The sequence below is a fragment of the Pseudochaenichthys georgianus genome, unplaced genomic scaffold, assembly GCF_902827115.2.
Source record: "Pseudochaenichthys georgianus unplaced genomic scaffold, fPseGeo1.2 scaffold_1104_arrow_ctg1, whole genome shotgun sequence".
NCBI classification, from domain to species: Eukaryota; Metazoa; Chordata; class Actinopteri; order Perciformes; family Channichthyidae; genus Pseudochaenichthys; species Pseudochaenichthys georgianus.
In genome coordinates, this window is record NW_027262059.1 from 6,557 (window position 1) to 26,001 (window position 19,445).

The window sequence follows — 19,445 nt, forward strand, 5'->3', positions numbered from 1 at the left end:
ATAGGAAATAGAACTGAGGTTACCTACTGTAACCCAGCCTCTATGAGTAATGGCCCTCTGAGCGCCGGGCCCACTGGCTCCACGAATAGCTGAAGAAAAGTTCTATTGTATGGGAGCAGATTGCCGGGCCACCTTCCTATTTATACCGGAAGGAGGCCCGAGGGTGGGGCCCACCTTGCGGGTGGGCGTGGACTACAAGTGTTTCAGTGCTGCGCGGGGGCGCAGAGGGATAACCCAATAGATAGCCTTAGAGGGCGAAGCCATTACTCATAGAAGCTGGGTTACAGTAGGTAACCCCAGATCTGACCGTTAAAGTGTTATTGTATCGGATGGTGTGTGTGTGTGTGTGTGTGTGTGTGTGTGTGTGTGTGTGTGTGTGTGTGTGTGTGTGTGTGTGTGTGTGTGTGTGTGTGTGTGTGTGTGTGCGACTCACTCTGCGCCTGACATGCCGGGGTGCACGCCATCGGCCACACACACACTTAGCGTGCGCACATGGTCCGCCACCACGCGGTACGCCATATCCGTTCGATCCCCGTCCGCCGCGCCCGTCCTGCCGCGGTACGGAGGGACAGCTGACCTCTGAGGACACACAAAAAGTCTCGTTTTTAGTCTTACGCATCCGACCTGGAAAACTTTGCAGCCAATCTTATCTGTTACAGTGTATCGTGCACCAGGTCCTGATTCAGAACTCTCATCAGAACCCTCTGAGTTTTTATCAGCTTTGGTTCTTAAAACAGACAAAGTAATTATCGTAGGTGACTTTAATATTCATGTTGACGATGATAAAAATAGCCTTACTGTTGCATTTAACTCTATATTAGATTCTGTTGGTTTCTGTCAGAGTGTAAATAAACCAACCCACTGCTATAATCACACTCTCCACCTTGTTCTGACTTGTGTTTTTCGTTGCATGGCCTCAGAACTACTTCACATAGTAAACAAGTCTCTTCACTCAGGTGTTTTTCCACAGGCCCTGAAAACTGCAGTCATTAAACCGCTCTTAAAAAAGAATAATCTAGATGCTTCAGTAATGAACAATTACAGGCCCATATCAAACCTGCCATTTCAAGGTAAGATCATTGAAAAAGTTGTTTTTCAACAGTTGAGTAATTTCTTGCATTTAAATGGTTGTTTGGATGTGTTCCAGTCAGGCTTTGGTCCAAACCACAGCACTGAGACTGCTCTTTAAAGGTCTTTAACGACATCCACTTAAACACAGACAGTGGCAGAACTTCAGTGTTAGTATTATTAGATCTCAGAGCTGCGTTTGACGCTGTTGACCACAGCATATTACTGGACCGACTGGAACACTGGGTGGGACTTTCGGGAACAGTTCTACATTGGTTTGAATCCTACTTAAAGGACAGAAACAACTTTGTTTCTATCGGTACATACACATCTGAGTTGACAAATATGACATGTGGGGTTCCTCAAGGCTCCATCTTGGGGCCTCTTCTCTTTAACGTCTACATGCTACCACTGGCTCAGATAATGAAGAACAACAACATAAGTTACCATAGCTATGCGGATGACACACACATTACGTAACAATTTCACCAGGAGACTATGCTCCAGTTCAAACACTGAGTAAGTGCATTGAACAAATCAATGACTGGAAGTGTCAGAACTTTCTCCAATTAAACAAAGATAAAACTGAGGTAATGGTTTTTGGAGCCAAGGCAGAACGTATAGAAGTTAGCGCTGAGCTTCAGTCTGCAATGTTCAAACCAACAGATAGAGCCAGAGATCTAGGTGTAGTCATGGACTCTGACCTGAGCTTCAACAGTCACATTAAAACAGTTACTAAATCAGCCTGCTATCACCTAAAGAACATATCTAGGATTAAAAGACTAATGTCACAGCAGGATCTGGAGACACGCGTCCATGCTTTTATCTTCAGTAGACTGGACTACTGCAAAGGTGTCTTCACAGGTCTCACTAACACATCTGTTAGGAAGCTGCAGCTGATTCAGAACGCCGCTGCTCGAGTCCTCACTGACACTAAGAAAGTGGATCACATCACTCCTGCTCTGAAGTCTTTACACTGGCTTCCTGTGTGTCAAAGTGTTGAAATTGAGCAACTATTAGTCGAACCGCATAATCCTGCTTTATCCGACCATTTCTTAGTAACTTTTGAAGTACTGTTACGAGACTACAAAGCATTAGTCAAAAGCTCCTGCAGCAGAAACCTATCTGTTAGTGCTATAGCCACATTTAAGAGATTCCACCAATACTTAACTCGATAGCATGTCTGCATGTAGGGGAGGACACTTATACAAAATGTACACCACCCCAAATTGATCATGTTGTTGATAGTGCTATAGATGCGCTGCGAATAAAATTAGACTCTGTTGCTCCTTTGAAAAAGAAGAAAATAAAACAACATAGATTAGCTCCATGGCATAATGCCCAAACCCGCAGAATAAAGCAAAAGTCGAGACAACTTGAAAGGATATGGCGTTCCACTAAACTTGAAGAATCTCGTTTAATTTGGCATATTACTCTCAATGAATATAAGAAAGCACTGCGTAAAGCGAGAGCAGCCTACTACTCTTCATTAATAGATGAGAATAAGAATAATGCAAGATTTCTTTTCAGCACTGTAGCCAGGCTGACAGAGAGCCACAGCTCCACTGAGCCTTCTGTTCCCTTAGCACTCAGTAGCAATGACTTTATGTGCTTTTTTAACCATCACATTGTTACTCTGAGAAACAAAATGAATGACCTCTTGCCTTCGACCAGTATAGTGTTATCAACAGCTCCCGTAATCATAAGTTCTAATATTACACTAGATAGTAAACTAGAATGCTTTTCAGCCATTAACCTTGAACAATTACATTCAATGATTCTCTCTTCTAAACCATCAACGTGCATGTTAGACCCAATTCCAACTAAGCTGCTGAAGGAAGTTTCTCCATTAATTAGCACTTCTTTATTAAATATTATGAATATGTCTTTATTATCAGGCTATGTTCCACAATCATTCAAAGTAGCAGTGATAAAACCGCTTCTTAAAAAGCACAACCTCGATCCAGAGGTTTGAGCCAACTATAGACCTATTTCTAATCTTCCGTTCCTCTCAGAGATTCTTGAGAAAGCGGTCGCTAAGCAGCTGTTACTTAAAAAACAATGATTTATCTGAAGACGTTCAGTCTGGCTTTAGAACACATCATAGCACAGAGACAGCTCTGGTTAAAGTCACAGAGGACATTCTAATAGCCTCAGACAAGGGACTTGTCTCTATTCTTGTTTTGCTCGATCTCAGTGCTGCATTTGATACTATCGACCATGACATCCTATTGCAAAGACTAGAGCACTTAGTTGGCATACAGGGAACTGCTTTAGGCTGGTTCAGGTCCTATCTATCTGAACGCTCTCAGTTTGTACGTGTTAACGATGAATCTTCCACGCAAACCAAAGTTAGCCATGGAGTGCCACAGGGCTCAGTGCTCGGACCTATTTTGTTCACATTATATATGCTTCCGTTAGGCAATATTATAAGGAATCATTCTGTAAACTTTCATTGTTATGCGGATGATACTCAACTATATTTATCAATCAAGCCTGATGAAATTAATCATCTAAATAAAATTCAAGACTGCCTAAAGGCCCTGTCACACTGTCCCGAAATTGACACCCGATGGACACACGATAAAGGAAATGTTCAAATTCGGCTGTGATCGTAGCAACATCGGGCCATTCGTGAGGGCATCTAAGCCATCGTATGACCGCCGGTGGAGTTTCTCAGGCTCCGGCAGCAACTTCGTGAGCGGCAACTTCGTAAGGCACTCGTGAGGGCATCTTGTCATCTTCGTGTTATCATCGGTGCATTCACATTCACTCTGATCGGGGCGAATGCCCGATGGCACCGAGGATAACAAGATGCCCTCACGATGGCCTTACGAAGGGCAAAATTGACACACGAATTCAACACGAAAATGAACCTTCGCAAGGTCCTTCGGCAATTTTTTGGCATGCCAAAGATTTTGCCTCCGCTCACGAAGTTGCTGCCGGAACCTGAGAAACTCCGCCAGCGGTCATACGGTGGCTTAAGATGCCCTCACGAATGGCCCGATGTTGCTACGATCACAGCCGAATTTGAACATTTCCTTTATCGTGTGTCCATCGGGTTGTTTTATTGCACAACAAAATCATGTAAATATATTATGTAAATAACCCAATTTGTGTTCTGTGAAACTAAAGAGGATATAATATATTATTTTGAAGGACAGTTGACAGGAAATTGTTGTTGTTATGGAAACAACATTACGGAGAAAACGTAATATTTTCTACATATAAAGACGGAGAAAGGAAAGAACAAAGTCTGAAGATATCAGTACAGTATCATAGTACTGTAACATAATTGTTTTTGGTACTTTCATTGCAGTTGTATTTCTTAAATGTAATGTAAATGTTGCCTTCGTGTGTGGTTCGGGGCCATCTTCGTGCGAAATTCACAATTCCATATTCGTGTGTCCATCGGGTGTCAATTTCGGGACAGTGTGACGGGGCCTTTAAGGACTTAAAAACGTGGATGACCTTAAACTTTTTGATGTTAAACACGACTAAAACTGAAGTTATTGTACTCGGCCCGAAGAATCTACGAAACAAATGATCTAAAGACATACTAACTATGGATGGCATTAATTTGGCCTCCAGTGAGACTGTAAGGAATCTTGGTGTTATATTTGATCAGGATTTATCCTTTAACGCCCACATAAAATCAATTTCAAGGACCGCCTACTTCCATCTACGTAACATTGCAAAAAGCAGGCATATCTTGCCTCAAAACGATGCAGAGAAACTAGTCCATGCATTTGTTACTTCTAGGCTGGATTATTGTAACTCTTTATTATCAGGGAGCACCAAGAAGTCAGTCAAGTGGCTTCAGCTGATTCAAAATGCTGCGGCTCGTGTACTAACCAGAGTTAGGAAAAGGGACCACATTACTCCTGTTCTGGCTGCCTTACACTGGCTCCCTATAGAACACAGGATAGAATTTAAGGTTCTTCTTCTCGCCTACAAAGCCCTTAATGGGCAGGCGCCATCTTACCTTAAAGAACTCATTATACCCTACTGGCCTACTAGGGCATTGCGTTCCAAGAATGCAGGGTTGTTGGTAGGGGTGGGCGATATTGAAAAATATGTTATCACGATATTTTCAAGCAGTATCACGATAGACGATATATATCACGATATTTTTTCATGTCGGTTATTATGGTTATTTTTCAAGTTACTTAACAGAACAAGCGCCTACAAGGTGACAGAAACTAAAGCAAAAAGGAGTAACAGACCAACACAGCATTTCAAGCTGGTTTTATTTCAGAAATGAAACCCTGAATGAACAAGTGAGCAGTGAACATCAATAAACGTGAAAACATAACTAAGTAAAACATAAAACATCAATGAGGAAAAGTCAGTGCCAAACAATTAAAATGTAAACTTTAGACTTGAAGTGTAATAAAAGACTTCAGCATAACTGAAGGGAAAAACATAAAACGCCACCGTCAGTTATGTCTTTCCACCGTTTGCTAGTCTTTCCATACGGAGCCCCTTGATGAAATGCCTGCCCTATGGCAGTTTGTTTTGGTGCAGTAGATTGTGCATTCACACGCGGGGGACCTTGCACTCTAACTCTGCATGCTCTTTCTGGTGCTTGCGTTTGAGGTGGTCTCGTAAGCCCGACGTGTTGCCATCTGTTGCTTTGAAATTTGTTTGCTCCGTGTCTGTTGTGTTATATCCAACATATTTCCATACCACAGACGTAGAGTTCTTTTTGGGGACTAAATCTAATTCTTCTACATCAGAATCTGACTCTCCGTCCATTATTGCTGTGTGTGCAGACTGCCAACAGTGTATTTTCCCTCGCTGCAAAGAAAGGGGGCGGGGACTTTGGGAGCGTGTCAAACAACTCGGACTGAACGCAAGCAGAGGTGCGCTGACATTGTGAAATCGATCGGTCTTGATATATGGTGAAATTTAAATCAGTAGGTGAGGCTGGGGGAGCGGGAGGGGAAGAGGCTCTCCGTCCGCTGTCATAGCCCCATGCGCCGCACACGGAGAGCCTCTTCCCCTCCCACTATTTTTGTTTTTCAAAAAAAAATTACATTTTTTTTTTTTTTTTTATCACGATATCTCTGAAAAAGCATATCGTGGTGACCTAATATCGTCACCCCTAGTTGTTGGTTGTTCCTAGAGTCTCTGAAAGTACAATGGGAGCCAGAGCCTTTTCTTATCAAGCTCCACATTTGTGGAATCAGCTTCCAGTTTGTGTTCGGGCGGCAGACACCCTATCCGTTTCTAAGAGTGCGCTTCAGACCTTCCTTTTTGATAAAGCTTATAGTTAGGGCTGATTAGATTCAGACCCTAGTTTTGCTGCTATAGGCTTAGTTTGTCGGGGGACATCTTACTTCTTCCTTCTCTCTGTCTGTACCCGTGTCCTCTCATGTTCCGATTAACCCAGCTTCCCCACATGTCTTTCTTTCTGGTGTCTATATACGCCGGGATCCGGAGTCATGGATGATCCTGCGGTCCTGTGTCCTGGATCGCGAGCCCTGGATCTTGAGTCGTGGCTGTGGTCCTGGATCATCGGTCCTGGATGGATATCCTCGTGGATTCATCTTCCTAAAAGAGCCTTCTTTCCACCTTTCTTAAGCTCCTTTTGTACTTTGGTTTTAGCGCCTGGCCGACGCGCTCACACATCACTCAGAGTCACGTTTCTTTTGGTATATTTATTTCCAGGTTATCCTTCTCTGCAGTGCAATGCAGCGGTCAAAAAACCGTGTGGCTTCACAACCAAACTAGCACCCAGAGTATCATCAGCAGGACTCTTTTAACCAGCTGAGGCAATCACAGCACCAATCAGCTGCTCCGCCCAGCCGAGGCTGCGGATCACGATCACTTGACACCAATCAATTATACTCCATTACATACATTAAATGATTAATTAATACAAATAATAAATCAACGTTTTGGCTCCTACACTTCCTATTATACACACATGCATTTCCAAACATCTGGACTACCTATGTTGCAAATGTATTATCTTTTCAATTTACACACGGCATCTATTGCAGTCTGTCCGTCCTGGAGAGGATCCTCCTCTGCTGCTCTCCTGAGGTTTCTCCATGTTCCCTTTAAACTGTGGGGTTTCTCCGGAAGTGTTTCCTTGTACGATGTGAGGGTCTAAGGACAGAGGGTCTGAGGACAGAGGGTCTAAGGACAGAGGGTCTGAGGACAGAGGGTCTGAGGACAGAGGGTCTGAGGACAGAGGGTCTAAGGACAGAGGGTCTGAGGACAGAGGGTCTAAGGACAGAGGGTCTGAGGACAGAGGGTCTGAGGACAGAGGGTCTAAGGACAGAGGGTCTCGTATTGTCATACTGATATTCTGTACACACTGTGAAGACCACTGAGACAAATGTAACATTTGTGATATTGGGCTATAAATAAACATTGATTGATTGATTGATCGCCATGACAACCAGCAGTCAGCACACCAGTCTGTGTGTGTGTGTGTGTGTGTGTGCGTGTGTGTGTACCTGGTGTATCTCCTCCAGCAGGGGGGTGAACAGGTCAGTGTTGTAGGTACTGAGTGTTCCCTGAAGGACGCTGACCAGACGCTCCAAACCCATCCCTGTATCAACAGAGAGGAGGGGGAGGGGCTGCAGGGAGAGGTCCGCCTCCCTACACACACGTGAATTTATTATTATCTTAAAAAATAATTTCCATGTCAAAAAAGTCACAGTTTGTCGTAAAACTGTTGAAAAATATGCAACTAGAAAAACTACAAATCCCAGAATCCCGGTGGAGCCAGCATAGCGTTAGCAGTTAGTCGGTTCGTAAGAGTCTTCCGGAACCGACGAACTGCCCTTGTGTGTATGTACAGCTCTCAACATGCCCAGACTTGGAGTGATTTACACTTCTTAATACTTTTCGCCTACTTTCACTTTTTATTTTGACTTGCAATGATCTTTTAAATTGACAAACATCACATGTTTAATTCGTGGCACAATTCAAACGGGATCGAAAGATAATCTTTCTCTCTCCATTGACTTCAATGCATACTTTTTCCTAGATAAGGTCCCATGGAGGTCCACCGGAAAGGGAGGGACTTTGCCTCTCGATGTGAATTCACTCTCTGGCCGTTTCTCAATGTCGAGTAAACCGGCTGCAGGGCCACTATTTCAAGCATACTACGTCACCGAGCTGCGCAGAATGCTGGGCATTTAACACGCATTTAAACAGTCCTTCGGTGCCTGCACCTCCTTGGACGCAGAAACCGCTGTAAGTAATAATCTTGTTTAATTAGACTTCTCTATTTCAGTTATTCTACTCTGTATAATTGTTCTGTAGTTGTTGTAGCTAAAAGGGCACTTTTGAGAGAATTTAAATCTCAGATCTGTCCACGTGAAACTGTCACTGCCTCCAGTTTCTGCCTGGGCTGCATTTAAATCCGCACGCCCTCTGAGTTGTCGCCCATCAGCTGTAGAGAGTTAACTAACTAGAGGGGCGTGGCACCTTAGCTGTGAGAACTCAGCAATCAGGCGTCCATTCAGGCAGCTGTTTCTTGAGCGTCAGCGTCAGACAGCCGAAGACTGCCAAAGACATTGGAGTCCTGCGGGAGTAAGACCGACAAAGACATTGGAGTCCTGCGGGAGTAAGACCGACAAAGACATTGGAGTCCTGCGGGAGTAAGACCGACAAAGACATTGGAGTCCTGCGGGAGTAAGACCGACAAAGACATTGGAGTCCTGCGGGAGTAAGACTGCCAAAGACATTGGAGTCCTGCGGGAGTAAGACCGACAAAGACATTGGAGTCCTGCGGGAGTAAGACCGACAAAGACATTGGAGTCCTGCGGGAGTAAGACCGACAAAGACATTGGAGTCCTGCGGGAGTCACGAGGGTGGCAAAGAGGAGGCAAATCCTACTCTAATTTGAGCTAAGTATCACTGGTGTCTTATTCTTATTTTTCTTTTCCTTAGCTTTCTAGCCCCTCATGATATAATCATGTGTATTTTCTCCATTCCTGTTCATGTGTCTTCTCGCAATCATCACTGGCCCCGTGTATCTCCTAATCGCTACAACCGGCCCGCTCTCGTCTATCCCACGTGCTCCTCTGAGATCCAGCACCTAGTTTCAGGCGGCCTGTGGAACTGCCTGTCAGCTGTTCCTAAGGCTGACTTCATCTCTGGCTCCGCCTCCCTGCAGTCCCTGGATTTCCTTGCTCTCACTGAGACGTGGATTACTCCATCCACCACATCCACCCCAGCAGCTCTCTCCACAGCATATTCCTTCTCCCATACACCCAGACCCACTGGCAGAGGAGGTGGCACTGGTCTCCTGCTCTCTCCCAAATGGAGCTTCTCCCTCTTCAAGCTACCTAACTTCACTCCTTCACCTCTGAACTCCATGTCGTCACGGTAACCCATCCTATACAATGAACCCTTGTTGTTCTCTACCGTCCACCAGGAGCCTTGGGGGACTTCTTGGAGGAATTAGATCCTCTCCTCTCACACATCCCTGAAACCGGCCCTCCCGCTGTACTTCTCGGAGACTTCAACCTCCAGACGGGGAAGATAGACGAACTAACATCTCTGTTAACCGCCTTTGCTTTCTCACTGTCTCCGTCCCCACCGACTCATAGAGCTGGCAGTGTCCTTGATCTCATATTCTCAAGGAACTGCTCTACTTCTAACCTCTCTGTAAACCCGCTCCACACCTCCGATCACTTCTTCATTTCATTCTCTCTACCCCTCTCCAAACATAACAAACTAATCTCTTCTCATCCTGCACCTGTCCGCCGTAACCTCCGTTCCCTCTCCCCCTCTACCTTCGCCTCCTCGGTGCTCTCAGCCCTCCCTTCCTCTGACTCCTTCCAACTCCTGCCTCCAAACTCTGCTGCGGAAACTCTCCTCTCTGCTCTCTCATCCTCTCTGGACTCTCTCTGTCCTCTCACATCCTCTCTGGACTCTCTCTGTCCTCTCTCCTCTCTCATCCTCTCTGGACTCTCTCTGTCCTCTCACATCCTCTCTGGACTCTCTCTGTCCTCTCACATCCTCTCTGGACTCTCTCTGTCCTCTCTCCTCTCTCATCCTCTCTGGACTCTCTCTGTCCTCTCACATCCTCTCTGGACTCTCTCTGTCCTCTCTCCTCTCTCATCCTCTCTGGACTCTCTCTGTCCTCTCACATCTCGGCCGGCTCGTCAGTCCCCTCCTGCTCCCTGGCTAAATGACGCACTGCGTGCTAATAGAACCGTCCTTCGGGCAGCAGAGCGGAAATGGTGGAAATCCAAACACCGTGACGACCTCCTAACCTATCAGGCTCTCCTCTCCTCTTTCTCTGCTTCCATCTCTCAGGCAAAAAGCACTTTCTTTCAAGATAAGATCCAATCTTCCTATTCCAATCCCAAAAAACTATTTTCCATCTTCTCCACCCTCTTGGATCCTCCCAAGGCCCCTTCCCCCTCCTCCCTTCTGTCAAGCGACTTTGTTAACCACTTTGAAAAAAAGGTTTACGACATTCGCTCTTCTTTTTCTGACTCACCCCTCCTCACCGCCGGATCACCTGAGCCACCTTCAACCGGCACACTAACCTCCTTTTCCCCTCTCTCTCCAAGTGAGGTTCTTACCCTCATGACCTCTGCCCGCCCCACCACCTGTCCTCTGGACCCTATCCCTTCAAACCTCCTTCAGACTATCGCTCCTGATATTCTACCGTTTCTCACCCACTTCATCAACACTTCTCTAACTTCTGGTCACTTTCCACACACTCTCAAGGAGGCGAGAGTAAACCCTCTCCTGAAGAAACCCACTCTCGACCCGTCTGACGTTATAAACTACAGGCCTGTCTCTCTCCTCCCGTTCCTGTCTAAAACACCTGAACGCGCTGTCTTTAAACAACTCTCCTGCTCTCTCCATCAGAACCACCTTCTGGATCCGCACCAGTCTGGTTTCAAGGCAGGTCACTCCACAGAAACTGCTCTCATTGCTGTCTCTGAGGAACTGCACACGGCTAAATCAGCCTCCCTCTCCTCTGTCCTCATCCTGTTGGACCTGTCTGCTGCATTCGACACGGTGAACCATCAGATCCTCCTTCACTCTCCAAGAACTTGGAGTCTCAGGCTCTGCACTTTCCCTCCTCACCTCATACCTCAAAGACCGCACCTACAGGGTCACTTGGAGAGGGTCCGAGTCCGACCCTTGTCAGTTAACTACAGGGGTCCCTCAGGGCTCTGTTCTTGGTCCCCTCCTCTTCTCCCTGTACACAAACTCGCTCGGATCAGTCATTAGCCCGCATGGTTTTTCATCCCACTGCTACGCTGACGACCCAATGGATCCTGCCCTTCCCCGCTCAGAGACCCAGGTCGTCGCTCGCATCTCTGCTCGTCCAGCTGACATCTCTCAGTGGATGTCTGCTCATCATCTCAAGCTCAACCTTGACAAAACTGAACTGCTTTTCCTTCCGGGAAAAGATCGTCCCTCTCTTGACCTGACGATCAGCATCGGCCCCTCTGTTGTCTCCCCGACTCAGACTGCAAGGACTCTGGGTGAGACCCTAGATAACAACCTGTCCTTCACTGCAAACATCGCTGCTGCAACCCGCTGCTGCAGATCCACGCTCTACAGCATCAGGAGGACGCGTCCCCAGCTGACCCAGAGAGCCACGCAGGTTCTGGTCCAGGCTCTCGTCACCTCACGCCTAGACTACTGCAACTCCCTCCTGGCTGGTCTACCTGCATGCGCCATCCGACCTCTCTCACCCAGAATGCAGCGGCTCGTCTGGTCTTCAGCCTTCCTGAATGTTCCACACCACCCGCTCCTCCGCTCCCTCCACTGGCTTCCGGTAACTGCTAGAATCCACTTCCAGACCCTGGTGCTTGCGTACCATGCTGCGAATGGATCTGGCCCTTCCTCCATCCAGGACATGGTTAAACCGTGCACCCCAGCACGTGCACTCCGCTCTGCATCAGCCAGACGACTCGCTGCACCCTCGCTGCGAGGGGGACCCAAGTTCCCATCAGCAGGAACACGTGGGTTTGCTGTCCTGGCTCCAAGATGGTGGAACGAGCTCCCACTGACATCAGGACAGCAGAAAGCTCACACACCTTCCAGACTGAACCTCATCTCCTTCGACTCCACCTCGAGGATAGAATGACTAACAAAGAACTGCTAACAGAGCACTTATATACTAACAAAGGACTGGCTTATCTAAAGCCAGTTGAGGAGCAGTTGAAATGCTTGGCTCTTTGAAACCTGATGTTCTTATATGATTCTGTTTTCTTCAAGGTTGTGTCTTCCTGGTCGAATGTACTTATTGTAAGTCGCTTTGGATAAAAGCGTCAGCTAAATGCAATGTAATGTGCCACTCGATGACGTAGTATACTTGAAATAGTGGCCCTGCAGCAGTTTTACTCGACATTGAGAAACGGCCTCTGTCCTACACGGCTTGTTGGAGCTCCTGCCCCCCCCCTCACTGTGCTCTGATTGGTCAGCTCGCCCACTCTGTTCTGATGAGTCAACCACCGTTACAGCAGAACATCAGTGATTATGTTTTACAATGGCGTTTGCTAGAAACCAGGAGATGACACCAGTGATGACAAACAGATGAGAATGCTGCGTGGGATCTGGGTGCCGTGTTGGGGGGACGTTGGGGGGCTCGCTGCTGGAGCGGACAGTGAGAGCTGCTCCTCCCCGTGAGGCTCGAGGAGCAGACGGTGAGAGCCGCTCCTCCCGCGAGGCTCGAGGAGCGGACGGTGAGAGCCGCTCCTCCCCGCGAGGCTCGAGGAACGGACGGTGAGAGCCGCTCCTCCCCGCGAGGCTCGAGGAACGGACGGTGAGAGCCGCTCCTCCCCGCGAGGCTCGAGGAGCGGACGGTGAGAGCCGCTCCTCCCCGCGAGGCCCGAGGAGCGGACGGTGAGAGCCGCTCCTCCCCGCGAGGCCCGAGGAACGGACGGTGAGAGCCGCTCCTCCCCGCGAGGCTCGAGGAACGGACGGTGAGAGCCGCTCCTCCCCGCGAGGCCCGAGGAGCGGACGGTGAGAGCCGCTCCTCCCCGCGAGGCTCGAGGAACGGACGGTGAGAGCCGCTCCTCCCCGCGAGGCCCGAGGAGCGGACGGTGAGAGCCGCTCCTCCCCGCGAGGCTCGAGGAACGGACGGTGAGAGCCGCTCCTCCCCGCGAGGCCCCGAGGAGCGGACGGTGAGAGCCGCTCCTCCCCGCGAGGCTCGAGGAACGGACGGTGAGAGCCGCTCCTCCCCGCGAGGCCCGAGGAGCGGACGGTGAGAGCCGCTCCTCCCCGCGAGGCTCGAGGAACGGACGGTGAGAGCCGCTCCTCCCCGCGAGGCCCGAGGAGCGGACGGTGAGAGCTGGATTACTGCTCGTTTCCTGGTTGCTGCGTGGGGTCAGCGAGACACTGTGGAGCTCAGCCTGAGCTCCACAGTGTCTCGCTGGTATGGCACTTGGTCTATATCCAGCATCCAGGGAAACACAGCGGGAAATCCACCTCGCACTGTCCGCTCCGGGAGCCTCGCGGGCGGACTCCTGAGCTGCTGGGAGTCCACCCTGGCAGAGGGTGTGCCTATTGTTCTATAGCTGTGTGCCATTGGTCCATTTGGACTGAGTGACACCATAGGCCCCGGAAAAACAAAATGGAAAAAGAGAAATCCCCAACGAGGCGTTCAGGGGCATCACAGACAGGTGTTTTCTGTGTTCGCTACAGGGTGCACTTTGAGGGTTTGAGACCGTACATAGAGAAAAACCTTCATAACACACAAGGGGCCGGGTAATAACCGGACAAGCATGACATGGGACCTTTAACATAAACGGTGTGTGTGTGTGTGTGTGTGTGTGTGTGTGTGTGTGTGTGTGTGTGTGTGTGTGTGTGTGTGTGTGTGTGTGCGCGCGTGTGTGTACCTGTTGTACTGCATGAACACCAGGTTCCAGACCTCCACCACCTCAGGACAGTCAGCGTTCACCAGGTGTGCAGCGTCCCTCCCCCCCAGGTGGTCGTAGTGGATCTCAGAGCAGGGTCCACAGGGGCCGCAGGGCCCCATCTCCCAGAAGTTCTGCTTCATATCGAAGGGCAGCAGACGGGCCGGGGGCACCCTGGGGGGGGGGGGCAGCTGGATGAGAGGGTGTGTCACTGTGTGTGTGTGTGTGTGTGTGTGTGTGTGTGTGTGTGTGTGTGTGTGTGTGTGTGTGTGTGTGTGTGTGGTACCCGATCTCCAGCCAGATGTTCCTCGTCTCCTCGTCAGCAGGAAGTCCTGACTCAGGGTTTCCTCCAAAGTATGAAACATACAGTCGATCAGCTGATATCCCATAATACTCAGTGAGGAGTGTCCAGGCCATTCTGCACGCCTCCTCCTGGAGAGAGAGAGGGAGAGAGAGAGAGACGGAGAGAGACAGAGAGACAGGTTCATCAGAGAGAGACAGGTAGGTGTGTGTGTGTGTGTGTGTGTGTGTGTGTGTGTGTGTGTGTGTGTGTGTGTGTGTGTGTGTGTGTGTGTGTGTGTGTGTGTGTGTGTGCGCGCATGTCTGTTCGTGTGTGTGTGTGTGTGTGTGTGTGTGTGTGTGTGTGTGTGTGTGTGTGTGTGTGTGTGTGTGTGTGTGTGTGTGTGTGTGTGTGCACCTTGAAGTAGTCTCCAAAGCTCCAGCTCCCCAGCATCTCGAAGAAGCTCAGGTGAGTGAGGTCCCTCCCCACGTCCTGCAGGTCGTTGTGTTTCCCCCCCGCTCGCACACACTTCTGAGAGTTAGCCGCGCGCCGCAGAGAAGCTAGCATGCTGCGGGGAGGCGCCGTGCCCAGGAGGAGGGGCTTAAACTGGGGGGGCAGAGGGTCATTGGTAAACAGGTACAAGTACTCAGATCTTGTCAGTGTAGTATAAGTACACAGTAACTGCAGTATAAGTGCATGCTGTCTCTGAACTGTAGTATAAGTACATACTGCCTCTGAACTGTAGTATAAGTACACAGTACTGTAGTATAAGTACATGCTGTCTCTGAACTGTAGTACACAGTAACTGCAATATAAGTACATGCTGTCTCTGAACTGCAGTATAAGTACACAGTAACTGCAGTATTAGTGCATGCTGTCTCTGAACTGTAGTATAAGTACATGCTGCCTCTGAACTGTAGTATAAGTACACAGTACTGTAGTATAAGTACATGCTGCCTCTGAACTGTAGTACAAGTACACAGTAACTGCAATATAAGTACATGCTGTCTCTGAACTGCAGTATAAGTACACAGTAACTGCAGTATTAGTACATGCTATCTCTGAACTGTAGTATAAGTACACAGTAACTGCAGTATTAGTACATGCTGTCTCTGAACTGTAGTATAAGTACACAGTAACTGCAGTATTAGTACATGCTGTCTCTGAACTGTAGTATAAGTACACAGTACTGCAGTATAAGTGCATGCTGTCTCTGAACTGTAGTATAAGTACACAGTAACTGCAGTAAAAGTACATGCTGTCTCTGAACTGTAGTATAAGTACACAGTAACTGCAGTATAAGTACATGCTGGCTCTGAACTGTAGTATAAGTACATGCTGTCTCTGAACTGTAGTACACAGTAACTGCAGTATAAGTACATGCTGTCTCTGAACTGTAGTATAAGTACACAGTACTGTAGTATATGTACATGCTGGCTCTGAACTGTAGTATAAGTACACAGTAACTGCAGTATAAGTACATGCTGTCTCTGAACTGTAGTATAGGTACACAGTAACTGCAGTATAAGTACATGCTGTCTCTGAACTGTAGTACACAGTAACTGCAGTATAAGTACATGCTGTCTCTGAACTGTAGTATAAGTACATGCTGGCTCTGAACTGTAGTATAAGTACACAGTACTGTAGTATAAGTACATGCTGTCTCTGAACTGTAGTATAAGTACACAGTAACTGCAGTATAAGTACATGCTGGCTCTGAACTATAGTATAAGTACACAGTAACTGCAGTATAAGTACATGCTGGCTCTGACCTGTAGTACACAGTACTGTAGTATAAGTACATGCTGGCTCTGAACTGTAGTATAAGTACACAGTAACTGCGTTATAAGTACATGCTCTCACCTGGTTCATCCCCGCGTTAACAAACAGCAGGCTCGGGTCCCCGCGCGGCCTCACCGGGGCGGACGGGACCAGCTGGTGTCCGCGAGACCGGAAGAACTCCAGGAAGGTGCTGCGGACCTGAGAGGAGGAGAGACCCGGAGGACCGGAACCAGAACCCGGACCAAGACCAGGAGGAGAGACCCGGACCTGAGAGGAGGAGAGACCCGGAGGAGGACCATGACCCGGAGGAGAAGCTCCGCTGCAGGAGCGACAGGATCCGGCAGAGAGGAGGCACGGAGACCCGCTGAGGGGCCTCCGGAGCAGCATCAGCCGAGACATGAGACCCGGTACCGGAGCCTGTACCGGACTGAGACTTGTCCTAAAGACACATTCTGACCCTGCAGGCAGTGTGGGCGCATGCGCAGTTCCTCCTCGTCTTCTTCACACAGCTTCATGGCAGCTGGCAGCACTACCCCCACCTGCTGGACGCAGGGGGGACCAACACATTACAGTAGAAATTAAAATAACATTTTAAATGTCTTTATAAACTACGGAGCCCCTCAAGGGACATTACAAAAATAAAAATAATAAAGGTAACAAAATAAATAAAAGGCGGGATGACGGGTTTAGTATTTTCCTGTCCCTAGGGGCTCCGTGATAAACTGTGGCCGTTTCTCAATGTGGAGTACACTATCTCAAGTATACTACGTCACAGAGTGGCGCAGAATGCTGGCAAGGCCCAGTCCCAAACCGCCCCCTGCACCCTACCCCTATATGGGATCAGTTTTGTTTCATAAAGATAAAGCACCTGTAGACTGAAGGGACACCTGTAGACTGAAGGGACACCTGTAGACTGAAGGGACACGTTACACTGTAGACTGAAGGACACCTGTAGACTGAAGGGACACATTAAACACCTGTAGGACTGAAGGGACACCTGTAGATGAAGGGACACTTAACACCTGTAGACCAAGGGACACGTTAACACCTGTAGACTGAAGGGACACCATTAACACCTGTAGACTGAAGGGACACCCTGTAGACTAGAAGGGACACCTGTAGACTGAAGGGACACGTTAACACCTGTTAGGACTGAAGGGACACCTGGTAACTGAAGGGACAATATTAACACCTGTAGACTGGAAGGGACACCTGTAGACAGAAGGGACACACCTGTAGACTGAAGGGACACCTGTAGACTGAAGGGACACGTTAACTACCTGTAGACTGAAGGGACACCTGTAGACTGAAGGGACACATTAAACACCTGTAGACTGAAGGGACACCTGTAGACCTGAAGGGACACATTAACACCTGTAGACTGAAGGGACACATTAACACCTGTAGACCAAAGGGACACGTTAACACCTGTAGACTGAAGGGGACACCGGTAGACTGAAGGGACACCTGTAGACTGAAGGGACACGTTAACAACTGTAAGACTGAAGGGACACCTGTTAGACTGAAGGGACACTGTAGACTGAAGGGACACATTAACACCTGTAGACTGAAGGGACACCTGTAGACTGAAGGGACACCTGTAGACTGAAGGGACACATGTAGACTGAAGGGACACGTTAACACCTGTAGACTGAAGGGACACCTGTAGACTGAAGGGACATGTAGACGGAAGGGACACTGTAGCGGAAGGGACACCTGTAGACTGAAGGGACACCTGTAGACTGAAGGGACACGTTAAACCTGTAGACTGAAGGGACACCTGTAACTGAAGGGACACATTAACACCTGTAGACTGAAGGGACACCTGTAGACTGAGGGACACCTGTAGACTGAAGGGACACAACACCTGTAGACTGAAGGGACACATTCACACCTGTAGACTGAAGGGACACCTGTAGACTGAAGGGACACGTTAACAACTGTAGACTGAAGGGACACCTGTAGACTGAAGGGACACCTGTAGACTGAAGGGGACACGTTAACACCTGTAGACTGAAGGGACACCTGTAGACTGAAGGGACACCTGTAGACTGAAGGACACCTGTAGACTGAAGGGACACGTTAACACCTGTAGACTGAAGGGACACTGTAGACTGAAGGGACACCTGTAGACGGAAGGGACACCTTGTAGACGGATAGGGACACCTGTCGACTGAAGGGACACCTGTAGACTGAAGGGACACGTTAACACCTGTAGACTGAAGGGACACCGTGTAGACTGAAGGGACACCTGTAGACTGAAGGGCCTTGTAGACTGAAGGGACCACTGTAGACTGAAGGGACACCTGTAGACTGAAGGGACACATGTAGACTGAAGGGACACGTTGACACATGTAGACTGAAGGGACACATGTAGACTGAAGGGACACCTGTAGACTGAAGGGACACATGTAGACTGAAGGGACACCTGTAGACTGAAGGGACACATGTAGACTGAAGGGACACATGTAGACTGAAGGGACACGTTAACACCTGTAGACTGAAGGGACACGTTGACACATGTAGACTGAAGGGACACCTGTAGACTGAAGGGACACCTGTAGACTGAAGGGACACATGTAGACTGAAGGGACACATGTAGACTGAAGGGACACGTTGACACATGTAGACTGAAGGGACACATGTAGACTGAAGGGACACGTTGACACATGTAGACTGAAGGGACACATGTAGACTGAAGGGACACGTTGACACATGTAGGACTGAAGGGACACATGTAGACTGAAGGGACACGTTTAACACCTGTAGACTGAAGGGACACCTGTAGACTGAAGGGACCACCTGTAGACTGAAGGGACACCTGTAGACTGAAGGGGACACATGTAGACCGAAGGGACACCTGTAGACTGAAGGGACACATGTAGACTGAAGGGACACATTAACACCTGTAGACTGAAGGGACACCTGTAGACTGAAGGGACACCTGTAGACTGAAGGGACACCTGTAGACTGAAGGGACACGTTAACACCTGTAGACTGAAGGGACACATGTAGACTGAAGGGACACCTGTAGACTGAAGGGACACATGTAGACTGAAGGGACACCTGTAGACTGAAGGGACACCTGTAGACTGAAGGGACACGTTAACACCTGTAGACTGAAGGGACACCTGTAGACTGAAGGGACACATGTAGACTGAAGGGACACCTGTAGACTGAAGGGACACCTGTAGACTGAAGGGACACGTTAACACCTGTAGACTGAAGGGACACCTGTAGACTGAAGGGACACATGTAGACTGAAGGGACACCTGTAGACTGAAGGGACACATGTAGACTGAAGGGACACATTAACACATGTAGACTGAAGGGACACCTGTAGACAGAAGGGACACATGTAGACGGAAGGGACACCTGTAGACTGAAGGGACACCTGTAGACTGAAGGGACACCTGTAGACTGAAGGGACACCTGTAGACTGAAGGGACACGTTACAA

General features: G+C 48.6%; 1 protein-coding gene across 1 annotated transcript; it reads right to left on the minus strand.

Annotated features, from left to right (window-relative positions):
- Window positions 1-429: 429 nt before the first annotated feature.
- On the minus strand, window positions 430-16,476 carry LOC117440656 (alanine--tRNA ligase, mitochondrial-like). The gene is made up of 6 exons (XM_034076890.1): window positions 16,069-16,476; window positions 14,623-14,811; window positions 14,212-14,357; window positions 13,908-14,099; window positions 7,539-7,683; window positions 430-579 (listed from the first exon to the last, which is right to left on the minus strand). Exons 1-6 carry the CDS (start codon window positions 16,384-16,386, stop codon window positions 430-432), a joined length of 1,140 nt encoding a protein of 379 aa, XP_033932781.1. The 5' UTR covers window positions 16,387-16,476.
- Between the last annotated feature and the right edge of the window lie 2,969 nt (window positions 16,477-19,445).

What these genes read in the sequence shown, in the direction of transcription:
- LOC117440656 (XM_034076890.1), bottom strand. Translation starts at nt 16,386, where the DNA reads ATGTCTCGGCTGATGCTGCTCCGGAGGCCCCTCAGCGGGTCTCCGTGC. An exon ending in AACATCTGGCTGGAGATCGG is followed by an intron (nt 14,100 to 14,211) that starts GTACCACACACA and finishes CCCCCCCCCCAG; the next exon opens with GGTGCCCCCGGCCCGTCTGC. An exon ending in GTGTTCATGCAGTACAACAG is followed by an intron (nt 7,684 to 13,907) that starts GTACACACACGC and finishes ACGTGTGTGTAG; the next exon opens with GGAGGCGGACCTCTCCCTGC.